The sequence below is a fragment of the Oncorhynchus tshawytscha genome, linkage group LG13 (genome assembly GCF_018296145.1).
Source record: "Oncorhynchus tshawytscha isolate Ot180627B linkage group LG13, Otsh_v2.0, whole genome shotgun sequence".
NCBI lineage: Eukaryota > Metazoa > Chordata > Actinopteri > Salmoniformes > Salmonidae > Oncorhynchus > Oncorhynchus tshawytscha.
In genome coordinates this window covers 36,396,179-36,418,728 of record NC_056441.1, presented here as the reverse complement: position 1 = coordinate 36,418,728, position 22,550 = coordinate 36,396,179, and the positions used below count along the sequence as shown (strand labels likewise).

At 43.1% G+C, this 22,550-nt stretch overlaps 1 protein-coding gene across 2 annotated transcripts in view; it reads left to right on the top strand.

Annotated features, from left to right (window-relative positions):
• Nucleotides 1-22,550, top strand: part of LOC112264837 (voltage-dependent calcium channel gamma-7 subunit-like) — a 28,530-nt gene that overhangs the window by 4,375 nt on the left and 1,605 nt on the right. For both annotated transcript variants that reach the window (XM_024441708.2, XM_024441707.2), the window contains 4 exons: nt 2,818-3,013; nt 16,837-16,926; nt 18,628-18,768; nt 21,260-21,405. In XM_024441708.2, coding sequence (XP_024297476.1) covers nt 2,824-3,013; nt 16,837-16,926; nt 18,628-18,768; nt 21,260-21,405 — 567 coding nt within the window. In that variant the 5' untranslated portion in view covers nt 2,818-2,823. The remainder of the gene's footprint in view (nt 1-2,817; nt 3,014-16,836; nt 16,927-18,627; nt 18,769-21,259; nt 21,406-22,550) is intronic.

The window sequence follows — 22,550 nt, the reverse complement described above, 5'->3', positions numbered from 1 at the left end:
CAAAATGTGAGAGCCCATTATGAATGATCCATGAGGGATTGACCCGGTCCACGATCCATGCCTCTAACTCTTACTTTTGTCCATCCGTAAGGCCAGATGGTATCTATTACCCTTTTCACACATCGTGCCGACCCCAACCAAACTGTGCAGGCTTGGATATTTTTTTTTTTACGTTGCCCTTTTCAGAACGGTTCCAACAACTATGTATACTGTGCATTCCATAAGTATTCAGACCCCTTGTCTTTTTCCACATTTTGTTACGTTATAGCCATATTATAAAATATCTTAAATGACTGTTTTTACTCATAAATCTACACACAATAGCCCATAATGACAAAGTGAAAACCAGTTCTTAGATTTTTTTGCAAATTTATTGAAAATAAAAAACAGAAAAACCTTATTTACATAATTATTCAGACCCTTTGCTATGAGACTCGAAATTGAGCTCCGGTGCATCCTGTTTCCAATGATCATCCTTGAGATGTTTCCACAACTTGATTGGAGTCCACCTGTGGTAAATTCAATTGATAGGACATGATTTGGAAAGGCACACACCTGTCTATATAAGTCCCACAGTTGACAATGTATGTCAGAGCAAAAATCAAGCCTTGATGTCGAAGGAATTGTCCGTAAAGCCCAGAGACAGGATTGTGTCGAGGCACTGATCTGGGGAAGGGTACCAAAACATTTCTTAAATGGAAGAAGTTTGGAATCCCCAAGACTCTTCCTAGAGCTGGCCGCCCGGCCAAAGAGCTGGCCGTCCGTCTGGAGGAAACCTGGCACCATCCCTAAGATGAAGCATGCTGGTAGCAGCATCATGCTGTGGGGATTGTTTTCAGCGGCAGGGACTGGGGAGACTTGTCAGGATCAAGGGAAAGATGAACAGGGCAAAGTACAGAGAGATCCTTGATGAAAACCTGCTCCAGAGCACTCAGGAACTTAGATCCAACAGTAACAATGATCCTAAGCACACAGCCAAGACAACGCAGGAGTGGCTTTGGAAAACAAATCTCTGAATGTCCTTGAGTGGCCCAGCTAGAGCACAGACTTGTACCTGATCGAACATCTCCGGAGAGACCTGAAAATAGCTGTGCAGCGACGCTTCCCATCCAACCTGACAGAGCTTGAGAGGATCTGCAAAGTAGAATGGAAGAAACTCCCCAAATACAGGTGTGCCAAGCTTGTAGCGTCATACCCAGGAATACTCGAGGCTGTATTCGCTGCCAAAGGTACTTCAACAAAGTACTGGGTAAAAGGTCTGAATATTTATGTAAATGCGATATTTCAGTTTTGAATTTGTCATTAATGTCCTTAAAATGTATAAAAACCTGTTTTTGTTCTGTCATCATGGGGTATTTGTTTATCCATTAGAATAAGGCTGTAATATAGCAACATTTGGAAAATGTCAAGGGGTCTGACTACTTTCCGAATGCACTGTAGGTTGGTTTGTCTTGGTTCGGTTGCCCAGTAGCGTGACGGACATTTTACTCCAAATTGTCATAGTATCTGTTTGAGAATGGTGTTTTCCCTCTCTCTGGATGCCGTGTCTAGCACTCACAGTCAACACTGTTTATAAAGAAGCCTCTTCTCAGCTCCCATCCAAATTCGATGGCGTGCCTCATCTTCACATTCTGTTTGACCTTGCAGACACAAGTACACAACTCCCGAGCACAACAGATGCTAACGGTTTCACCTCCTTACCACCATCATCGGTCGCCTTGAGGGAATCTTGTGAGGGAATCTTGACACGTACACAGTCCTCCTTTTACCCTTGGTCACTGTCCTCTTGAGTTGACAATGTTTATTCAACGGATTTCTGAAGGTCTGGGTAGAGACTCTATTCACACGAGGGAGACAGGATGGGGTGGGGGGGGGCTGCTTCTTACCATATCAAATATTTGTAACTGGTGAGTCATCATGAGTGAGAAAAATCCATTGTGACACTCGTGAATGTGCAGTGCATCTCAAATCGGTGATGAGGTCATTGGTTTTCGGGCACTACAGTTGCTCTCCTCCTCTCCTCTTTTCCTCGTGCAGGTTTTCTCTTTTTCTTTCTTCTCACCAGTGAAACGGTTTCAGTGGGTAAAGCCACACTGTCATCAGTGGAGGAGCCTCACCTGTAATTTGCAGCACGCTGCTCTGTGGCGGTGAGGTCGTTCCCATTCACTGGCATAGCGGGCTGTGCGGTCATGTGTTGCATTTTTACCACTGCTTATGCTACCTATAGCCTACCCGCTGCACACAGACGTCAATTCGACATCTATTCCATGTTGGTTCAATGTAATTTCGTCGGAATGATGTGGAAACAACGTCGATTCAACCAATGTGTGCCCGGGGGTAGTTAAACCAGACTGACTGCAACATTCAGCTTGGTTTAACCAGGTTAGTATGTACAGGATAAGTACCAGTTGTCACCGCTATGTATCCAAAGACACTGGCAGATAATCCTCCACTTTCCTCTGTCTGTTTCACTTTTAAGATGAGTTGAAGACAGAAAACTGTTCTTTGGTTAATTATCTTCAATGAAACGTGAAGCAATGTCATAAAAGGGATCATTCAGTCACGTGGAGAAGCTTTCTCTTCCTCTAAAACTAACCAAGTGATAAAACTAACCAAGTGGTTCCTCCACTAGTAAATTGGTCTCTGTTCAGTTATTCTGATGAGAAAACCCACCAGGGGAGAGGCCAACTCCATTTCAACCAGGCTTTCCCATTCATCTGCCGAATTAGCTGCACTGAAATCGACTCGACCCCAAACCTCACCTGTCCTCTCACCTCCCTCTCTCTTCTTTCTTATCCTCTCTCCTCTCTCCCTCAGACGAGCATGTTCAGCACGCGGGCACTCACGCTCCTGTCCTCTGTGTTTGGGGCTTGCGGCCTGCTCCTGGTGGGCGTGGCTGTGTCCACAGACTATTGGCTGCTGATGGAGGAGGGCGTGGTTCTGCAGCAGAACCAGAGCATGGAGGTCAGGATGGCCCTGCACTCCGGCATGTGGAGGGTCTGCTTCGTGGCAGGTATGCTGGAATAGACACATTTAGTTTATATTGACAGAAGCACACATGAACGTATTGTACACATAATGCTTTGTGGCAGGTTTCACGTGAGGAAAGCTCTACGTATAAACAGTAGTTCATATGTACAGAGGCACACAGTACCTTACTGTAATGCTTTGTGGCAGGTACTGGAATCAACATAGGCTATATTTCACATTTCGTTCTGTCACACACACACACACACACACACACACACACACACACACACGTGTTTTATTGTTACCCCATTGTCTTGCATCAGATCGCATCACTCATACACGGAGCTCATCCCTCAATGGTTGTCACTAGTTACCAAAGCCACAAAGTCAGAATTGGCAATATTGTAAAAATTCTTAAAAAACAAAAACATGCTTTTTGGTGTTAATTTAGGGTTAGGGTTAAGCATAATGTTAGCAGTGGGGTTAATATACACTGCTAAACCTTTATACCACACCATGTTTTTGCTTTGTCATTATGCGGTATTGTGTGTAGATTGATGAGGGAAAACATTTATTTAAATCCATTTTAGAATAAGACTGCAACGTATCAAAATGTGGAAAAATTCAAGGGGTCTGAATAGTTTCCGAATGCACTGTATACTTATACTGTGTATTTAAAGAGTAATACACTGAGTATACAAAGCGTTAAGAAACCTGCTCTTTGGAACGTTTTCAACACATTGAGTCAATGTCCCAACCAGTTGAGACTGTTCTGAGGGCTAAAGGGTGTGTAAACTCAATATTAGGAAGGCATTCCTAATGTTTTATACACTCAGTGTATAAAGTGATAAGGCCTGAGAAGAAGTGTTTTGGAGGATATATTGGCACGGGTGCCGTTACACCCGAGACGAAGAATAGTAAACTTAGAGCACCCAAACAAAACTCTAATTAAAAACTCTTAAATCAATTGCTATAGTATTATAATGAGGTTTTCTCTAAAGCAGCTCATGGTCACACAGGGATTTGAAAAACGTTGTAAAAAGTGGGCAAAATTAGTAAGAATGAGGCAGGTGGATTTGAGCGTGCATTATCACCTGAGCATTATCACGGGCTTCAGTGAGCATGGAAGTGAACTGGGTAAGTGAAAGAGCTACTGTACCTCTATGCTAACGTTATCTAGCTATAGAGCTACCGCATTTAGCTCACGACTGCCATCTAAATAACACTGATAAAACAAACCAAATGTTAACATGTCTGCCAGCTGTTGGTAGCTAACTGCTGGTGCTATCATACTATACATAAACTCAGCAAAAAAAGAAACATCCATTTTTCAGGACCCTGTCTGTCAAAGATAATTAGTAAAAATCAAAATAACTTCACAGATCTTCATTGTAAAGGGTTTAAACACTGTTTCCCATGCTTGTTCAATGAACCATAAACAATTAATTAACATGCACCTGTGGAACGGTCGTTAAGACACTAACAGGAGGGGGACCGATTTGGAGGTGGTGGGTTCGTCATGGTCTGGGGCGGTGTGTCACAGCATCATCAGACAGAGCTTGTTGTCATTGCAGGCAATCTCCATGCTGTGCGTTACAGGGAAGACATCCTCCTCCCTCATGTGGTACCCTTCCTGCAGGCTCATCCTGACATGACCCTCCAGCATGACAATGCCACCAGCCATGCTGCTCGTTCTGTGATTTCCTGCAAGACAGGAATGTCAGTGTTCTGCCATGGCCAGCGAAGAGCCCGGATCTCAATCCCATTGAGCACGTCTGGGATCTGTTGGATCGGAGGGTGAGGGCTAGGGCCATTCCCCCCAGAAATGTCTGGGAACTTGCAGTTGCCTTGGTAGGGTAACATCTCACAGCAAGAACTGGCAAATCTGGTGCAGTCCTTGAGGAGGAGATGCACTGCAGTACTTAATGCAGCTGGTGGCCACACCACATACTAACTGTTATTTTTGATTTGGACCCCCCCCTTTGTTCAGGGACACATTCTTCCATTTCTGTTAGTCACATGTCTGTGGAACATGTTCAGTTTATGTCTCAGTTGATGAATATTGTTATGTTCATACAAATATTTACACATTAAGTTTAAGTTTGCTGAAAATAAACACAGTTGGCAGTGAGAAGCTGTTTCTTTTTTTGCCAAGTTCAGTACGAGTATGGGAAAGAGTAGTTTTGGCTACGCCAGAGGTCACTGTTACGGTAGAGAGCCCTATTGCTGGGGCCAAAACGATGTGTGTGGATGACTTGTCGGATGGATCCGCGCGGGTTGATGCAACACCTCCAGTAGAATTTTATTCTGACATCTACATGGACTTGGGCAGTGGTCTCCAAGGCTTTCCTAGTCAATCGCCAAATACTTCAGTAAAAAGCCCAACGATAGCCTTGCTTTCCTGTTTTTTATTCGTTTTGCGCTGCTTGCGGTAGCGGCACGTGTTTCGGGTTGCCATGGATGTTTAACCATTTCATTGCGTCTGACTGTACAAACTGCACCTACCCGGCAGCCACTGAGACCAAATGAAGTACAAAATAGCCTCCAATACCCTACTCAACAAATTGGATGCAGTCTATCACAGTGCAATCCGTTTTATCACCAAAGCCCCATATACTACCCACCATTGCGACCTGTACGCTCTCGTTGGCTGGCCCTCGCTTCATACTCGTCGCCAAACCCACTGGCTCCATGTCATCTACAAGACCCTGCTAGGTAAAGTCCCCCCTTATCTCAGCTCGCTGGTCACCATAGCATCTCCCACCTGTAGCACACGCTCCAGCAGGTATATCTCTCTAGTCACCCCCAAAACCAATTCTTTCTTTGGCCGCCTCTCCTTCCAGTTCTCTGCTGCCAATGACTGGAACGAACTACAAAAATCTCTGAAACTGGAAACACTTATCTCCCTCACTAGCTTTAAGCACCAACTGTCAGAGCAGCTCACAGATTACTGCACCTGTACATAGCCCACCGATAATTTAGCCCAAACAACTACCTCTTTCCCAACTGTATTTAATTTTAATTTATTTATTTATTTTGCTCCTTTGCACCCCATTATTTTTATTTCTACTTTGCACATTCTTCCATTGCAAAACTACCATTCCAGTGTTTTACTTGCTATATTGTATTTACTTTGCCACCATGGCCTTTTTTGCCTTTACCTCCCTTCTCACCTCATTTGCTCACATTGTATATAGACTTGTTTATACTGTATTATTGACTGTATGTTTGTTTTACTCCATGTGTAACTCTGTGTCGTTGTATCTGTCGAACTGCTTTGCTTTATCTTGGCCAGGTCGCAATTGTAAATGAGAACTTGTTCTCAACTTGCCTACCTGGTTAAATAAAGGTAAAATAAAAATAAATAAATAAATAAAAAAGTGCACAGATTGACCTACCGCTGGCCAATCAGATAGCTCCGATCCCAGTGTCTGCAGAAAATACGGTATGTCATTGGTCTGCAGCTTTCACGAGCCCACGGCAAAGTCGATAGTCAACTCTACTGTGTGAGATTTCAAATCTTTAAAAAACATCACTAAAGACTGACAAATACAGCAAAGAGCTGCTGTTTTTATGAGTGAGTTCATGTTTAAGATTTTATTCAGCACTGTCAACACTTTATTCAACACATTGCTTACATATTATATATATATATATATACTGTATTTCTTTTTTTGGGGGGGGGGTAGATCAGCTTTAATATTGAAGATGGATTGTGGCTTCCATCAGCTTAATTTTCTGCATCATTTCCAATCCCCCATATCATTGTTTGTAAATATATATATATATACCTTTTTCGTAATATATTTCCCTTTATTATTTTCCCCTAACCCTAGTGTCAAATAAAAAATAATAATAATAAAAAGGTCACATACACATGGTTAGCAGATGTTAATGCGAATGTAGCGAAATGCTTGTGCTTCTAGTTCCGACCGTGCAGTAATATCTAACAAGTAATCTACCAATTTCACAACAACTACCTTATACACACAATGTAAGGGGACGAATAAGAATATGTACATATAAATATATGGATGAGCGATGGCCATGCGGCATAGGCAAGATGCAGTAGATGGTATAGAGTACAGTATATACATATGAGATGAGTAATGTAGGGTATGTAAACATTATATAACGTGGAATTGTTTAAAGGGATACATTTATTACATCCAATTTTTAATTAGAAAAGTGTTTAGAGATTTGAGTCAGTATGTTGGCAGCAGCCACTCAATGTTGGTGAGGGCTGTTTAACAGTCTGATGGCCTTGAGATAGAAGCTGTTTTTCAGTCTCTCGGTCCCAGCTTTGATCCACCTGTACTGGCCTCGCCTTCTGGATGATAGCTGTCACGACCGTCTGAAGAAGTAGACCAAGGTGCAGCGTGGTGAGCGTACGTTACTTTTATTTTGTAAATGTCGCCAACAAAACAAGAAACAAAGAAACGACCGTGACGCTTACAAGGGCTATAGTGCCACTAACAAAGACAACTTCCCACAAATACAAAAGGGAAAAAGGCTGCTTAAGTATGATACCCATTAGAGACAACGATAGACAGCTGTCCCTGATTGAGAACCATACCCGGCCAAAACATAGAAATACAAAAACATAGAAAACAAAACATAAAATGCCCACCCAAATCACACCCTGGCCAAACCAAATAGAGACATAAAAAGGCTCTCTAAGGTCAGGGCATGACATTAGCGGGTTGAACAGGCAGTGGCTCGGGTGGTTGTTGTCCTTGATGAACTTTTTGGCCTTCTAGTGACATCAGGTGATGTAGGTGTCCTGGAGGACAGGTAGTGTACACCCGGTGATGCGTTGTGCAGACCTCACTACCCTCTGGAGCGCCTTACAGTTGTGGGCGGAGCAGTTGCCGTGCCAGGTGGTGATACAGCCCGACAGGATGCTCTCGATTGTGCATCTGTAAAAGTTTGTCAGGGTTTTTAATGACAAGCCGAATTTCTTCAGCCTTCTACCATTTTTATCTGTACAACAGAGCATCATTTGCTAATTGAGAGGTGCCGGAACCAAAATTGAGCCCGAGAGGGGGAGTTCTGAGGTACCATCAGCATTGCATGCATATGGTCGCATTTGCGTAGTGCCATAGAGCAGTAGAGTAGAGGCACTTACAGAAGTTGCACACATGGGGTCTGGGAAAAAAATGTGTCTTTTTAGAAATGTATTTCATGCAATTCTACATCATTTGGCAGAATCTTTGGCGGAATATTTTTTAATACCGCACAAATGATAGAGATGGCAGGGCTATTTGACACTGACAAACTGACATCAATAAAAACGACCTTGTCTTGAATCTATCAAAGGCCTAGGTGTGTGGAGACATATTGTAGGCTACAATACGAGGAGGACATTTTAGTACTAAAAATGCCAGTTTCACTGATTTACCCAATGATGCGCAGCTCACTCGCTGTTGATGGCCGATGCGCGCATGCCAAAAGCCTCGCTCCTTGTTTTACTTTGTATAACAATATCTGGAAGTTGATCAAATCGTTTGGTAGCCTACAGTATAGAGTCTTCTCTTTTCAGCAGTAGCCTTTTTGCTTTCCAACCTGTGTTTTCCCTTGATTGTATTTGAAATGGTTTTGTCTGCATGCTGTTTGTGTCACTGACAGATTTGCCGCACGTTCCCGACTGTAGGCTATTCCTTGTTATTGGGCCACAATCCACAGCTAGGCTATTTTTAAAAGAAGCTATTTATCCTCCGTGGCTAAATGATAGTCCTTCTCGTGGTGTAGTAGGCTATTCTGGATGATTCCATTACTTTCTGAACAGACAGCAGTTATTCTATAACTTTGGCAAATGTATTTCAATTTATTAGGGGTGCTGCAGGTCCTTGATTCTATGATTTCTATAAGGAAATAAAGGGTGATGTCAACGCTGGAGGATGAGAGACACAGGCTCATGTCTATCAGGGCAGAGAGGGAGAGATCATAGAAAGTGAATCTCATTTTAGTTATGTAAGAGATACAGGCACGCTTCTATAACACAATCACAGCCACGCGCTGGTCTCACACATAGGCCTACAGTAGGTTAAAAGGCCTTTGCAGAAATCTACTTTTTAACATTACGTTTTTTTTGTGGGGGCAGGAGAAATAATGAAGAGGCAACTTGAATGAACTTTGATTTTTACATGACAAAAAGTGACAATTATTTTTCATGCCACAAGAGTTGCCGGATCCAACCAAATAGCTTCTTGAACAAAACAGTCCAAAACGGAGAAGTGCCAGGATCCGGCTCAAATGAAGCACTAATTGAATACTTTTATAAGCCATAAAACGCACTCGCCCTATCCACTCGCGATACAACGTGTATTGATTGACTTGCGTTGTTATTGTGAGCGGCTTGTGACTATTTAATATCGAGGAGTATTTCACGTTCTCCGGTCAGACGAGTAACAACATGAATTGGTGCATGTGTCAGAAATAATGAAGTGCGACTCGAGTTTTGCCATCAGCTCGAAGACGGTGCTCCATTTTTAGTCAATCAGCAGCACTCAGTGGAGTTCTCTGGTGCTGTTTCTCTCTCTCTCTCTCTCTCTCTCTCTCTCTCTCTCTCTCTCTCTCTCTCTCTCTCTCTCTCTCTCTCTCTCTTGTACTGAGACTAACCAACAGATGTAGGCACCATCAGTCCAGTAAAGAAACAATTGATATTTTACAAGTGTGATCATATATGTATATATATATATAAATGGTCTGAGAAGAACATTGGCGGGGCAATTCAAGCATAGCCCATATGCAGTGATAATGTACTAAACCTATAGCCTACTGCACAAACCTCATTGTTACATAACTGGTTTTAATAGGTTACTGTTGCATATGCTTATGTCAGAAAAGGTTGGTGACCACAGGGCTAGGGCATCACGAAGATATTCCCTACACTGGATTGACTGCAGATTTTAGGAACGGAAAATTGAATATGTTGGGGCTGGCTGCCCGTTGTGGGGGCTGCACGCTGAGGTAATTCGGCCATTCTGTGGCTCTGGGGGGGGATTTGCCGAGTGCGGGCTGTACTGAAATGTGACGCTTCGCATTGGATCCGACCGTGGATCTGATGGCATTTCTAAGAAGCCCCGGAGACAGGATTTCTTTGGAGGTGTGGATTGTGGATTTAGCTTATTTCTTGATCTTAGAATCAATGTTGTCATTGTTTTTCCATAAAAAAAGTGCACACCAGTTTAAAATGTACAGGGCGTTAGTGGTTAGAGTGTTAGACTAGTAACCGAAAGGTTGCAAATTCAAATCCCAGAGCTGACAAGGTACAAATCTGTCGTTCTGCCCCTGAACAGGCAGTTAACCCACTGTTCCTAGGCCGTCATTGAAAACAAGAGTTTGTTCTTAACTGACTTGCCTAGTTAAATAAAGGTAAAATAAAACACATACAGTAGGCTACAAGTAATATGTTCCTGCACCGCGTGAGTCATAGAAATTATGATTTTGCGTTCGGAGGTTCCAACGGTTTTCGTGGTTTTTATATGCAGGGAGCATAAATTGTACAATTCTATACTGACAAATACTTTTTCAAGTTTTCATGTATATTAGTTAATATGCAGCACCAACTAAATACGTACAGTTGAAGTTGGAAGTTTACATACACCTTAGCCAAAAACATTTAAACTCAGTTTTTCACAATTCCTGACATTTAATCCTTGCAAAATATTCCCTGTCTCAGGTCAGTTACGATCACCACTTTATTTTAAGAATGTGAAATGTCAGAATAAAGGTATTTCAGCCATTATTTTCTTCATCACATTCTCAGTGGGTCAGAAGTTTACATACACTCAATTAGTATTTGGTAGCATTTGCCTTTAAATAGTTTAACTTGGGTCAAACATTTTGGTTATCATTCCACAAGCTTCCCACAATAAATTGGGTGAATTTTGGCCCATTCCTCCTGACAGAGCTGGTGTAACTGAGTCAGGTTTGTAGGCCTCCTTGCTCACACACGCTTTTTCAGTTCTGCCCACACATTTTCTATAGGATTGAGGTCATGGCTTTGTGAAGGCCACTCCAATACCTTGACTTTGTGGTCCTTAAGCCATTTTGCCACAACTTTGGAAGTATGCTTGGGGTCATTGTCCATTTGGAAGACCCATTTGCGACCAAGCTTTAACTTCCTGACTGATGTCTTGAGATGTTGCTTCAATGTATCCACATCATTTTCCTACCTCATGATGCCATATATTTTGTTAAGTGCACCAGTCGCTCCTGCAGCAAAGCACCCACACAACATGATGCTGCCACCCCGCGCTTCACGGTTGGGATGGTGTTCTTCGGCTTGCAAGCCTCCCCCTTTTAATTCCAAACATAACAATGGTCATTATGGTCAAACAGTTCTATTTTTGTTTCATCAGACCAGAGGATATTTCTCCAAAAAGTATGATCTTTGTCCCCATGTGCAGTTGCAAACCGTAGTCTGGCTTTTTTTTATGGCGGTTTTGGAGCAGTGGCTTCTTCCTTGCTGAGCGGCCTTTCAGGTTTTGTCGATATAGGACTTGTTTAACTGTGGATATAGATACTTTTGTACCTGTTTCCTCCAGCATCTCAAATCAAATCAAATTTTATTTGTCACATACACATGGTTAGCAGATGTTAATGCGAGTGTAGCGAAATGCTTGTGCTTCTAGTTCCGACAATGCAGTAATAACCAACAAGTAATCTAACTAACAATTTCAAAGCTACTGTCTTATACACAGTGTAAGGGGATAAAGAATATGTACATAAAGATATATGAATGAGTGATGGTACAGAGCAGCATAGGCAAGATACAGTAGATGGTATCGAGTACAGTATATACATATGAGATGAGTATGTAAACAAAGTGGCATAGTTAAAGTGGCTAGTGATACATGTATTACATAAGGATGCAGTAGATGATATAGAGTACAGTATATACATATGCATATGAGATGAATAATGTAGGGTATGTAACATTATATTAGGTAGCATTGTTTAAAGTGGCTAGTGATATATTTTACATCATTTCCCATCAAATTCCCATTATTAAAGTGGCTGGAGTTGAGTCAGTGTCAGTGTCAGTGTCAGTGTGTTGGCAGCAGCCACTCAATGTTAGCGGTGGCTGTTTAACAGTCTGATGGCCTTGAGATAGAAGCTGTTTTTCAGTCTCTCGGTCCCAGCTTTGATGCACCTGTACTGACCTCGCCTTCTGGATGATAGCGGGGTGAACAGGCAGTGGCTCGGGTGGTTGTTGTCCTTGATGATCTTTATGGCCTTCCTGTAACATCGGGTGGTGTAGGTGTCCTGGAGGGCAGGTAGTTTGCCCCCGGTGATGCGTTGTGCAGACCTCACTACCCTCTGGAGAGCCTTACGGTTGTGGGCGGAGCAGTTGCCTTACCAGGCGGTGATGCAGCCCGCCAGGATGCTCTCGATTGTGCATCTGTAGAAGTTTGTGAGTGCTTTTGGTGACAAGCCGAATTTCTTCAGCCTCCTGAGGTTGAAGAGGCGCTGCTGCACCTTCTTCACAATGCTGTCTGTGTGAGTGGACCAATTCAGTTTGTCTGTGATGTGTATGCCGAGGAACTTAAAACTTGCTACCCTCTCCACTACTGTTCCATCGATGTGGATAGGGGGGTGTTCCCTCTGCTGTTTCCTGAAGTCCACAATCATCTCCTTAGTTTTGTTGACGTTGAGTGTGAGGTTATTTTCCTGACACCACACTCCGAGGGCCCTCACCTCCTCCCTGTAGGCCATCTCGTCATTGTTGGTAATCAAGCCTACCACTGTTGTGTCGTCCGCAAACTTGATGATTGAGTTGGAGGCGTGCGTGGCCACGCAGTCGTGGGTGAACAGGGTGTACAGGAGAGGGCTCAGAACACACACTCTTGTGGGGCCCCAGTGTTGAGGATCAGCGGGGTGGAGATGTTGTTGCCTACCCTCACCACCTGGGGGCGGCCCGTCAGGAAGTCCAGTACCCAGTTGCACAGGGCGGGGTCGAGACCCAGGGTCTCGAGCTTGATGACGAGCTTGGAGGGTACTATGGTGTTGAATGCCGAGCTGTAGTCGATGAACAGCATTCTCACATAGGTATTCCTCTTGTCCAGATGGGTTAGGGCAGTGTGCAGTGTGGTTGAGATTGCATCGTCTGTGGACCTATCTGGAGGGCAGGTAGTTTGCCCCCGGTGATGCACATACCTCTTGTGTCTGAGCCGTTGAATTGAGATTCTACTTTGTCTCTGTACTGGCGCTTAGCTTGTTTGATAGCCTTGCGGAGGGAATAGCTGCACTGTTTGTATTCGGTCATGTTACCAGTCACCTTGCCCTGATTAAAAGCAGTGGTTCGCGCTTTCAGTTTCACGCGAATGCTGCCATCAATCCACGGTTTCTGGTTAGGGAATGTTTTAATCGTTGATATGGGAACGACATCTTCAACGCACGTTCTAATGAACTCGCACACCGAATCAGCGTATTCGTCAATGTTGTTGTCTGACGCAATTTCCGGCGCCGACAGAGATGGCCGCCTCGCTTCGCGTTCCTAGGAAACTATGCAGTTTTTTATTTTTTTACGTTGTATTTCTTACATTAGTACCCCAGGTCATCTTAGGTTTCATTACATACAGTCGAGAAGAACTACTGAATATAAGATCTGCGTCAACTCACCATCAGTACGACCAAGAATATGATTTTCACGAAGCGGATCCTGTGTTCTGCCTTTCAACCAGGACAACGGAATGGATCCTATGCGGCGACCCAAAAAAACGACTCCGTAAAAGAGGGAAACGAGGCGGTCTTCTGGTCAGACTCCGGAGACAGGCACATCGTGCACCACTCCCTAGCATTCTTCTCGCCAATGTCCAGTCTCTTGACAACAAGGTTGATGAAATCCGAGCAAGGGTAGCATTCCAGAGGGACATCAGAGACTGTAACGTTCTTTGCTTCACGGAAACATGGCTCACTGGAGAGACGCTATCGGAGGCGGTGCAGCCAGCGGGTTTCTCCATGCATCGCGCCGACAGAAACAAACATCTTTCTGGTAAGAAGAGGGGCGGGGGCGTATGCCTTATGGCTAACGAGACATGGTGTGATGAAAGAAACATACAGGAACTCAAATCCTTCTGTTCACCTGATTTAGAATTCCTCTTCACAAAGTCCGTTGCTGTTGTTCTGGGATTGATTTGCACTTTTTGCACCAAAGTACATTCATCTCTAGGAGACAGAATGCGTCTCCTTCCTGAGCGATATGACAGATCCCATGGTGTTTATTCTTACGTTCTACTAAATTAGCTATTAAGACTTCCTCTGAAAAAAACAACATATTACGGACCAATTTTAGGGTGAAATAGGATTCATTAAGCAATGTTACCTAGGTCATATCAGAGAGGGAGGTGGGGCATGGCGTGTAGTGACGAATGATTACACACCACACCTACCAAGTAGTGCCATGCGAGAGTTTGGTTCAATAGGGTCTGGCTCTGACAGATATGTGTACAAGCTAGCTAGTGTGTACTAGCTAGTGTGCATGTAGTGACGTAATCAGTGGAGGATCCTCAGAGGAGGAAGGGGAGGACCATCTTCCAAAATGAAGAAGAAGCAAGAGAGAGAGAGAGAGAGAGATAAAACAAAAATTTAAAATCGGTATCAGTTTCACTTACTTAGTTAGCAAATACAGCTAGCTAGTTTAGCCTACTCAAACACCCTGCTCAAACCAAGGGATGCTATGTTAGCTAGCTGGCTATGACTATCCAACACAACACTGGAACTTTTCCAAATCAAGGTAAGCTTTTGGTTTTACTAATTTAATGCCACCTTGGCCTGCCGGTGTAAGTGCTAAACTGCTTACTGACTGTACACTGTAACTGTAACGTTAGTGCATGATTGTAACGTGTTAGTTCTATTAGCTATGTTGACAATGATGTTACTTTAGCTAATATGGTAAAAATGATGTAGGCTGTGAGTAGGGGTTATGATATGGTTTGGCTTGGAAATGTTTTTTTGCCTGGTCACATACAGCTGATGTGTTGTGCGTTGAATCCCACAAGCGAAGAGAAAAGGTGAGAGGAGTAGAGCGTGTAAATGCGAGAAGTAATACAACGTGGCTGCTATGAAAGTGAACTGTGTTACATGTGATCATGGGCAATTCTGTTGAAAAATGTTTCTTAAACGCAAACTCTTGTTGCAACTGTTAAACTAATAATTACACCCAAAATCAGCAAGATGCAGGCTAGAGTAGCGGTAGTGAATGTGTCAACAAAGCATCCTTCACTCATACTGCCAAACATACCCTCGTAAAACTGATGGTGATGTCATCTATAAAATAGCCTCCAACACTCTACTCAACAAACTGTATGCAGTCTATCACAGTGCCATCCGTTTTGTCACCAAAGCCCCAAACACTATCTACCATTTCGACCTGTACGCTCTCGTTGGTTGGCCCTCGCTTCATACTCGTCGCCAAACCCACTGGCTACAGGTTATCTACAAGTCTCTGCTAGGTAAAGCCCCACTTTATCTCAGTTCACTGGTCACCATAGCACCACCCACACGTAGCACGCGCTCCAGCAGGTATATCTCACTGGTCACCCCCAAAGCCAATTCCTTCTTTGGTCGTCTTTCCTTCCAGTTCTCTGCTGCCCATGACTGGAACGAATTGCAAAAATCTCTGAAGCTGGAGACTCACATCTCCCTCACTAGCTTTAAGCACCAGGTGTCAGAGCATTTTACAGATCACTGCACCTGTACTTAGCCTATCTGTAAATAGCCCATCTATCTACCTATCTCATCCCCATACTGGTATTTATTTATTTTGCTCCTTTGCACCCCAGTATCTCTACCTGCACATTCATCTTCTGCCGATCTACCATTCCAGTGTTTAATTGCTATATTGTAATTACTTCGCCACCATGGCCTATTTATTTCCTTAACTTACCTCATTTGCACTCACTGTATATAGACTTTTTGTTTTCTTTTGTTCTACTGTTTTGTTTATTCCATGTGTAACTCTGTGTTGTTGTATGTGTCGAATTGCTACACGAGAACTTGTTCTCAACTAGCCTACCTGGTTAAATAAAGGTTAAATAAAATTTTAAAAATTAAACTGTAGACCTGTCCATTTATCAATGCCTGTTGCCTCAAATTCTTCTCTCGACTTGTGTGCACCTACATTGTAAACTTTCATTCATAGGCTAGATTGTAGCAACCTCATGATGGGTAGAGGGAAAATCTATCATGTAGTAGTAGTATCAGGTAGTAGCCTAAAACTATCACTGTTACACTGAACTGGGTGAGTGGAATATGAATGACGGTCATCCAATATGCTGTAATATAAATAAGGCCATGCTCATGAGAAACAAAAATTGTCCTCCCGCATCTTAAACGGCACCGGCCGCCACTGGACATAATGCATGTAGTGACATAATGCTAATGGCGGTTGTACTGTTACAAGTACGCTCAATGGCAATGGTCGCGGTGTGTATTGGGTGCAGCGTGTAGTGGTCCCAGCGTGTAGTTACTGCAGTCCGACAATACATTTTATTGGACAGATCAGTGCAGGCGGAATCGACTCGCTATCTGACGTAAGACGATGATTGTTACCCATGACTCAGAGGCATCAGTCTGCTAAAGTTGAAAGGAACGCTTAAGGAAGAATGTACACACACACACACATGCGCGCACGCTCCTTTGGCCAGAGTTATACTGGTGGCCTTCCAGCAGAATGGCGTTGTTTGCGCTGATGCCTGGTACACAAGGTGGAATGTGGCTTTCCTCGCCGACTGTTCACCTCTGTGCCACTCTGATTAGGTGTCCCGCTCCCTGTCCAAATTCCAGGTTAACAACTTACTCCCTATTCCACCCCAAGTGTCTCTTCTGCTCATCTGTCTCTGTCTCTCTCTCTCTCAGGACCTGAAAAGGGGAGATGTGTAGCATCGGAATACTTCACCACTGAAGCTGAGATAGACATCGTGACCGAAAACACTGCAAATATACTAAGTAAGTGACAACAGCGAGAAACGTGCAGGAAAATAACCCCTGCATGTCATTGTGTCATTGCTTTATGCACCTTATGGCTCTATCCAGGAAACATGGTGAGGCAAAATGGTTCCCAACCTCATTCATTTAAAACCTGTGTTGAACACTGCTGGAGTTCCCTTTTCTTTATTTATCAACTATTTAAATTATTCAAGATATGGGAACTTGGGAAAACCTTGTAAGGCGTAGAACATTGTGGCCCAAAAGTGGACTATATAGACCACAATGGGACCTGACACGCTACGACAAAGGACATTATCGTTACTACAGAGTATTGTTTTGTACAGCTGGCTGCAGGCATAACAACCTGTAGGGAATGATAAACTGATGCAGGAAATGTGTTCTTGGGAAATGTTACTTGATCCTTATTTTGTATGATTTCCTTTCTTCGTGATTGACAAGTAAAACAATTGAATTTAGAACGGTGGGGGCTACTATTACATAAAGTATTTATGTCGGTACAAAATTGCTCCCAACCTCAGTTCAAGTCAACCTCTGTGACTACTCCATAAAGACTTTATAGTCATGTAAGAAAGGAAGTGAAGGAAGATTTTTCTTCTTCTGTATAATTCAAGTGTTCACTAGTGACGTTTTTCATTGTCCTTTTCTTTTTCTTTAACCTTATGTTCCAAGGCAGGTCAATTAAAAGCAAATTATCATTTACAATGACGGCCTGGCAGACACTTGGCAACAGCACAGAAACATCAGCAGACAGACAGTGGAAATAAAGCAGGAGAGATACCATCATATGACACCTATGGCAACAGCTCAACATGGCAACAGCTCAACATGGCACAAACACTGTTAAGCGCAGACAACAACAGCACGAGGCACAAAATAGGCAGAGACGACGCACATCACGACAATAGAGACCACCGCAACACTACATGACAGGAGATCTATGGCAACAGCGCAAAACGTTGTAGGAACAGGCAATAGCACGAGAAAAACAAAGTAGGCAGCACGGGTAGCAAAGTATAACAGGAAAACCCTGTTAGAAGAAAAAGTGTCAGACTACAAAACAAGTAACATAGCACTACTGAATAGACAAATAGACAAGGTAACAAATAATTGCAGCGCAAGCAGACAGACGTAAAAAAAAAGACACGTAGCCTTAGTTATTGGTTTGCATAAAACAGCTAAAACATAACAGTTACAAATCGTTCGTACACGTATATAACAATTTCGACCATTCTTGTTTTTTCTCTCCATGTGTTATGTACTGTGCATTCATTTACAGTACCGGTAAAGTTTTAGAACACCTACTCATTCAAGGGTCTTTCTTTCTTTCTTTTTTTTACTATTTTCTACTTTGTAGAATAATAGTGAAGAAATCAAAACTATGAAATAACATATATGGAATCATGTAAATATAAAGAAAAACTCTTGAATGAGTAGGTGTGTCCAAACTTTTGACTGGTATTGTATTTATTAACTTAATTATTCATCAATAGAGGACACGTGTAACATAAAGCTTTTTTCACTGAACGCGGCTTCATTATCCCAGTGGGACACTGAAACTTGGATTAAAACGATGTAAGAAATGTTTCATGTTTTTTCTAATTCATATTTTTCTGGAGTGTTGAACTTAACTCTCCCTCCTTATCTCAATATATCTTTCCCTCTTCTTCTGTATTTCTCTTGACCGGTTTCCTTCATCAGAGATGGTACGGACGGCCACACCGTTCCCCATGGTTTCGCTGCTTTTCGTCTTCACCGCCTTCGTCATCAGTAACATCGGACACATCCGGCCCCAGCGCACCATCCTAGCCTTCATCTCTGGAATCTTCTTCATCCTCTCAGGTAAGGAGCCACATAAACGTTTCCTATTGGCTGTTGTTTTAATGATGTTCAGTATTCAAGATGCTTCTTGGTTGATGAAAGCTGCCAATGGTATCTAAAATAGGTTCTGTGTGATCTGGGTCTGGAACCCTCGTGATTGGTTTCTGATTTAGTGGCTTGGCTAACAGTTTATCCTGATCCTCAGTTGTCTATAAGATGACATCATTTTCTATTTGGGGGTATTGCATGTCTTGCTCACAGATGCTAGCCTAGCATGAGACGCTGCTGACAGAGCAGTTATGTGCCCATCTTGTCCTTATTACATGTCACTGACCTGCAGCAGTGAACGATTGCACTGTTTCAGGCGCAAATTGAATACGTTGTGCTTTTCTAGTAGTTAACTCGATGAAAGGTATTTTCTGTTTATAATTTTTCTACTGAGCCATTTACTTTATGTTCGTATTCTTATCTTTTATTATTTCTTATTGTTGTTGCATTGCCGAGAAGGAACCTGCAAGTAAGCCTTTCGTTGGACGGTGTAGACCATATGTATCCTGTACATACAATTTATACAACTTGAAACTTTCTGGGCTGTGAGCTGAGATTTTTATTTTTTTTTTACAAATAAAACTTAAAATATTGTAAAACCACAACACCTTCAGGTAATGGGTCTCAAAAAACGACTTGAGAAATCCACTGGACTTGAGAAAATATTCTGTTACTCTGAAACCATTTGACAGCTCTCTAGTTTTTCCTGCATGACATTGTTCTCAATGTCTGTTCTATAAAAATGTGGTTGCCATGGAATTACATTTCATCATAATTTCACAACACAAATTACTAAAAAAGTCCTTGCAAACAAAACGTTTTCACATCCTGATTCAGGACCAGCTCTCCATACACCTTCTCCTAACCCAAACCATTCTGAAGAAACAGAATGGACGACGCTTCAAACTGGCTCCCGGTGCAGCCTGCCTTTCTTCAGAGAGGGACAGTGTTCTCTAGCATGCCCACGCAGAACGTCTGACTGCTGCTGAGAGGGAAGCAGGCGAGGCGAGGAGCTAGCAGCAGCTAGCCACACAGCTCCCCCTGCTGACCCAGTAAGGGGAAGCCAGGTCACTGGTTCCCAAGAGCTTTGGCCGCTGCTTCTGCTGCTGCTGCTGCCTGCTCGAGCCTGCTGCCTGAATCTCCTCCTACTGTTGTTGTTGTTGTGGTGCTGGTCAGGGTTGATTATGCAGTGGGGCTGTTGTGCTGGTTAATGGTGGAGGAGGATTTCAGGGTCAGAGACAGCAGCAGCTGAGGCTGGCCGGTTGGGGAAAAGCACAGACACGTCCTTTAATTAGGTTTTCTTTCTCTTCCACCACTGCTTTTGTCTGTTGTCCTTGTTTATCGCAGATTCACAGGCAGTGGTTGGGATTTGGTTTCCATTTAGTATAATGAGGCTAATTTATTCCAAATAATGAATCGTTAGCATGTGCTTCGAGAGGAAGTTTAGAGGACATTATTCAGTTGTTTTCTTGTTGCTTTTTAATGCGTCAGGGTAAATGTGCTCAAATGTTTGGCCATATGAGTTCTTTTCCGTGTGAAGGCAGAAACACGTAGTAGAAATGGTGGCTTTTGGAAGGCTAACTGAGAAAACATTTGAGAAACTATGATTTTTTTTTGCAGTGGTGACACTAATTTAGCTAGTCTAGTGTAATACAGCCGTGGTAGTAGTAGTAGCAATGGTTGGTCATTTGCAGTGTATCGTAATCACATTTTACCATCTATAATTTATGATTCTTGTTTTCATAAAATAATGTTCTCATAAAAGAACAAGAACAATGGGTTGTCCTCAAAGCTCCTGTCTGTATCCTATGCCCTTTGAGTAGACTATTGACTTTGGCTCGAAATATGGTGTTTTTGATCCCATTCCAGCGGTGTGACTATAGGCCACATACTGTCCCACTTTCCAGCTGTCTCGCCCTTTATGTCAAGAGGATCTATTTGGATGCCAAGGCAACGAGCAGTCAGAGATGTACTCAGATAAACATTCCAACTCTCTCCCTCCATCTTGCCCACTGTGTATCCTCCTGTCTCCAAATCTCTCTCTCGCTCTCCCTACCACCCACCCTCCCCTTCACGTTCACACTCTCTGACCCATTCCCCCATCCACTCTTGCCCCTGGCATTTGTCCCTTCCCTCCTCCCTTCCTCTCTCTTTCCTCTACCCTTTTCTCCCTCTCTCATTCTAATTTACAATACCCTTTCTCTCTCACTCACTGTTTCATATAATCTTCCCAACCCTGTACACTCCTTCTCTCTCCTCTTCCTCTCTCACCCTCCACTGGCTCGCCTCTTCTTCCCTCCTCCTTTCTCTCCCCTTTTCTCTCCCACTTTCCATTCCATCTCACTCTCTTTCACCTACTCCTTCTCACGTCTTTCTCTGCTTCTATGCCTCTCCATTACCTCTCTCTCCCCCCCTTTCCCTCCCTCTCTTTTTCTCTCCATCACCCTCCTCTCCCCCTTCTCAGGGCTGAGCCTGGTGGTGGGCCTGGTCCTCTACATCAGCAGCATCAACGACGAGGTGATGAACCGGCCACGTGAGCCCGAGCACTTCTTCCACTACCACTACGGCTGGTCCTTCGCCTTCGCTGCCAGCTCCTTCCTCCTCAAAGAGGTCAGCACACCAGTGCGCCTGCTAGCGTAGCGCCAGACCACTAACCTCTGCTAACTGCTAACCAACGTCTAGCGCAGTACTTCACTGTTAGGATCCCTCCCCCCAACCACCTCGCGTCAACATTCATAAATGTTAATAGCGCACACTTTAGGGTGACAACTCTGTCACAGCGGCAGCTTAAAACGCTGCTGTCGTCACATGAATATACAGTTCGCTAGAGGGCTTTTGTTTTTCTCCAGCCCCTCTGCGGCGGCAGGAGGAAGGGGAGAGGGAATAGCGCTTAGCGCCAGCACCGATGTGCTCAAGTTTAAAGGATGTTGTATCAAGATGTCAGCGATGAATAGTGGATGAGGTGTAAATGCTTGACGCAACATGAATGCATTTTTGATAATGAGTTATTACACGGAGGAGTGATTTGGTTGAGTCTGAGCATTATTGTCTCTTCAGTGCATTGCAGGGTAGGTTGCTAAGACACTAAGAGGTTTGTGCATCATATTATTAAAATGTTTCATATTTTATATTGATTCAAAAAAAATGTTTGTAGATCTTTCAGGATGCGATATTACATCGTGTTGTATTGAGGGGTATTGTGCTTTATTAAAGGCCCAGTGCAGTCAAAAACAAGATTTTTCCTGTGTTCTATATATATTTCTAAACTGTGAGGTTGGAATAATACTGTGAAATTGTGAAAATTATTACAATGCCATTTTACTGTAAGGGCTGTATGAAAAGAACTCATGAAATGTCATCCTGTTTGGGTGGGATGGAGTTTTGGCCTGCCTGGTGATAAATTAGTTAATATACCAATCAGAAAGAAAGTTGTTTTCAGTTTTCCCATCCCCACTCAGACCACTCCCAGACAGTCCTAGCAAAATTGTTGCTTGAGAAATGGCTCTTTGCTTAGAAGCAATTGTTCTTTCTTTTTTAAACATTTGCATTGAAAACAATCACAGTAAGGTGCTTAATTGTTACCCACAAACTATTTGATATTGAGATAAAAATGGCTGCATTGGACCTTTAAATGTTCCAGTATGTATTGTATTTCATGGCCCAGTACTGTATGTCATCTTTATATAATATGATTTATTTTTAGTTAGACTTCTTTTTGCTGTGGTTCAGAGTGTGCCTGATGTATGTATGATGGC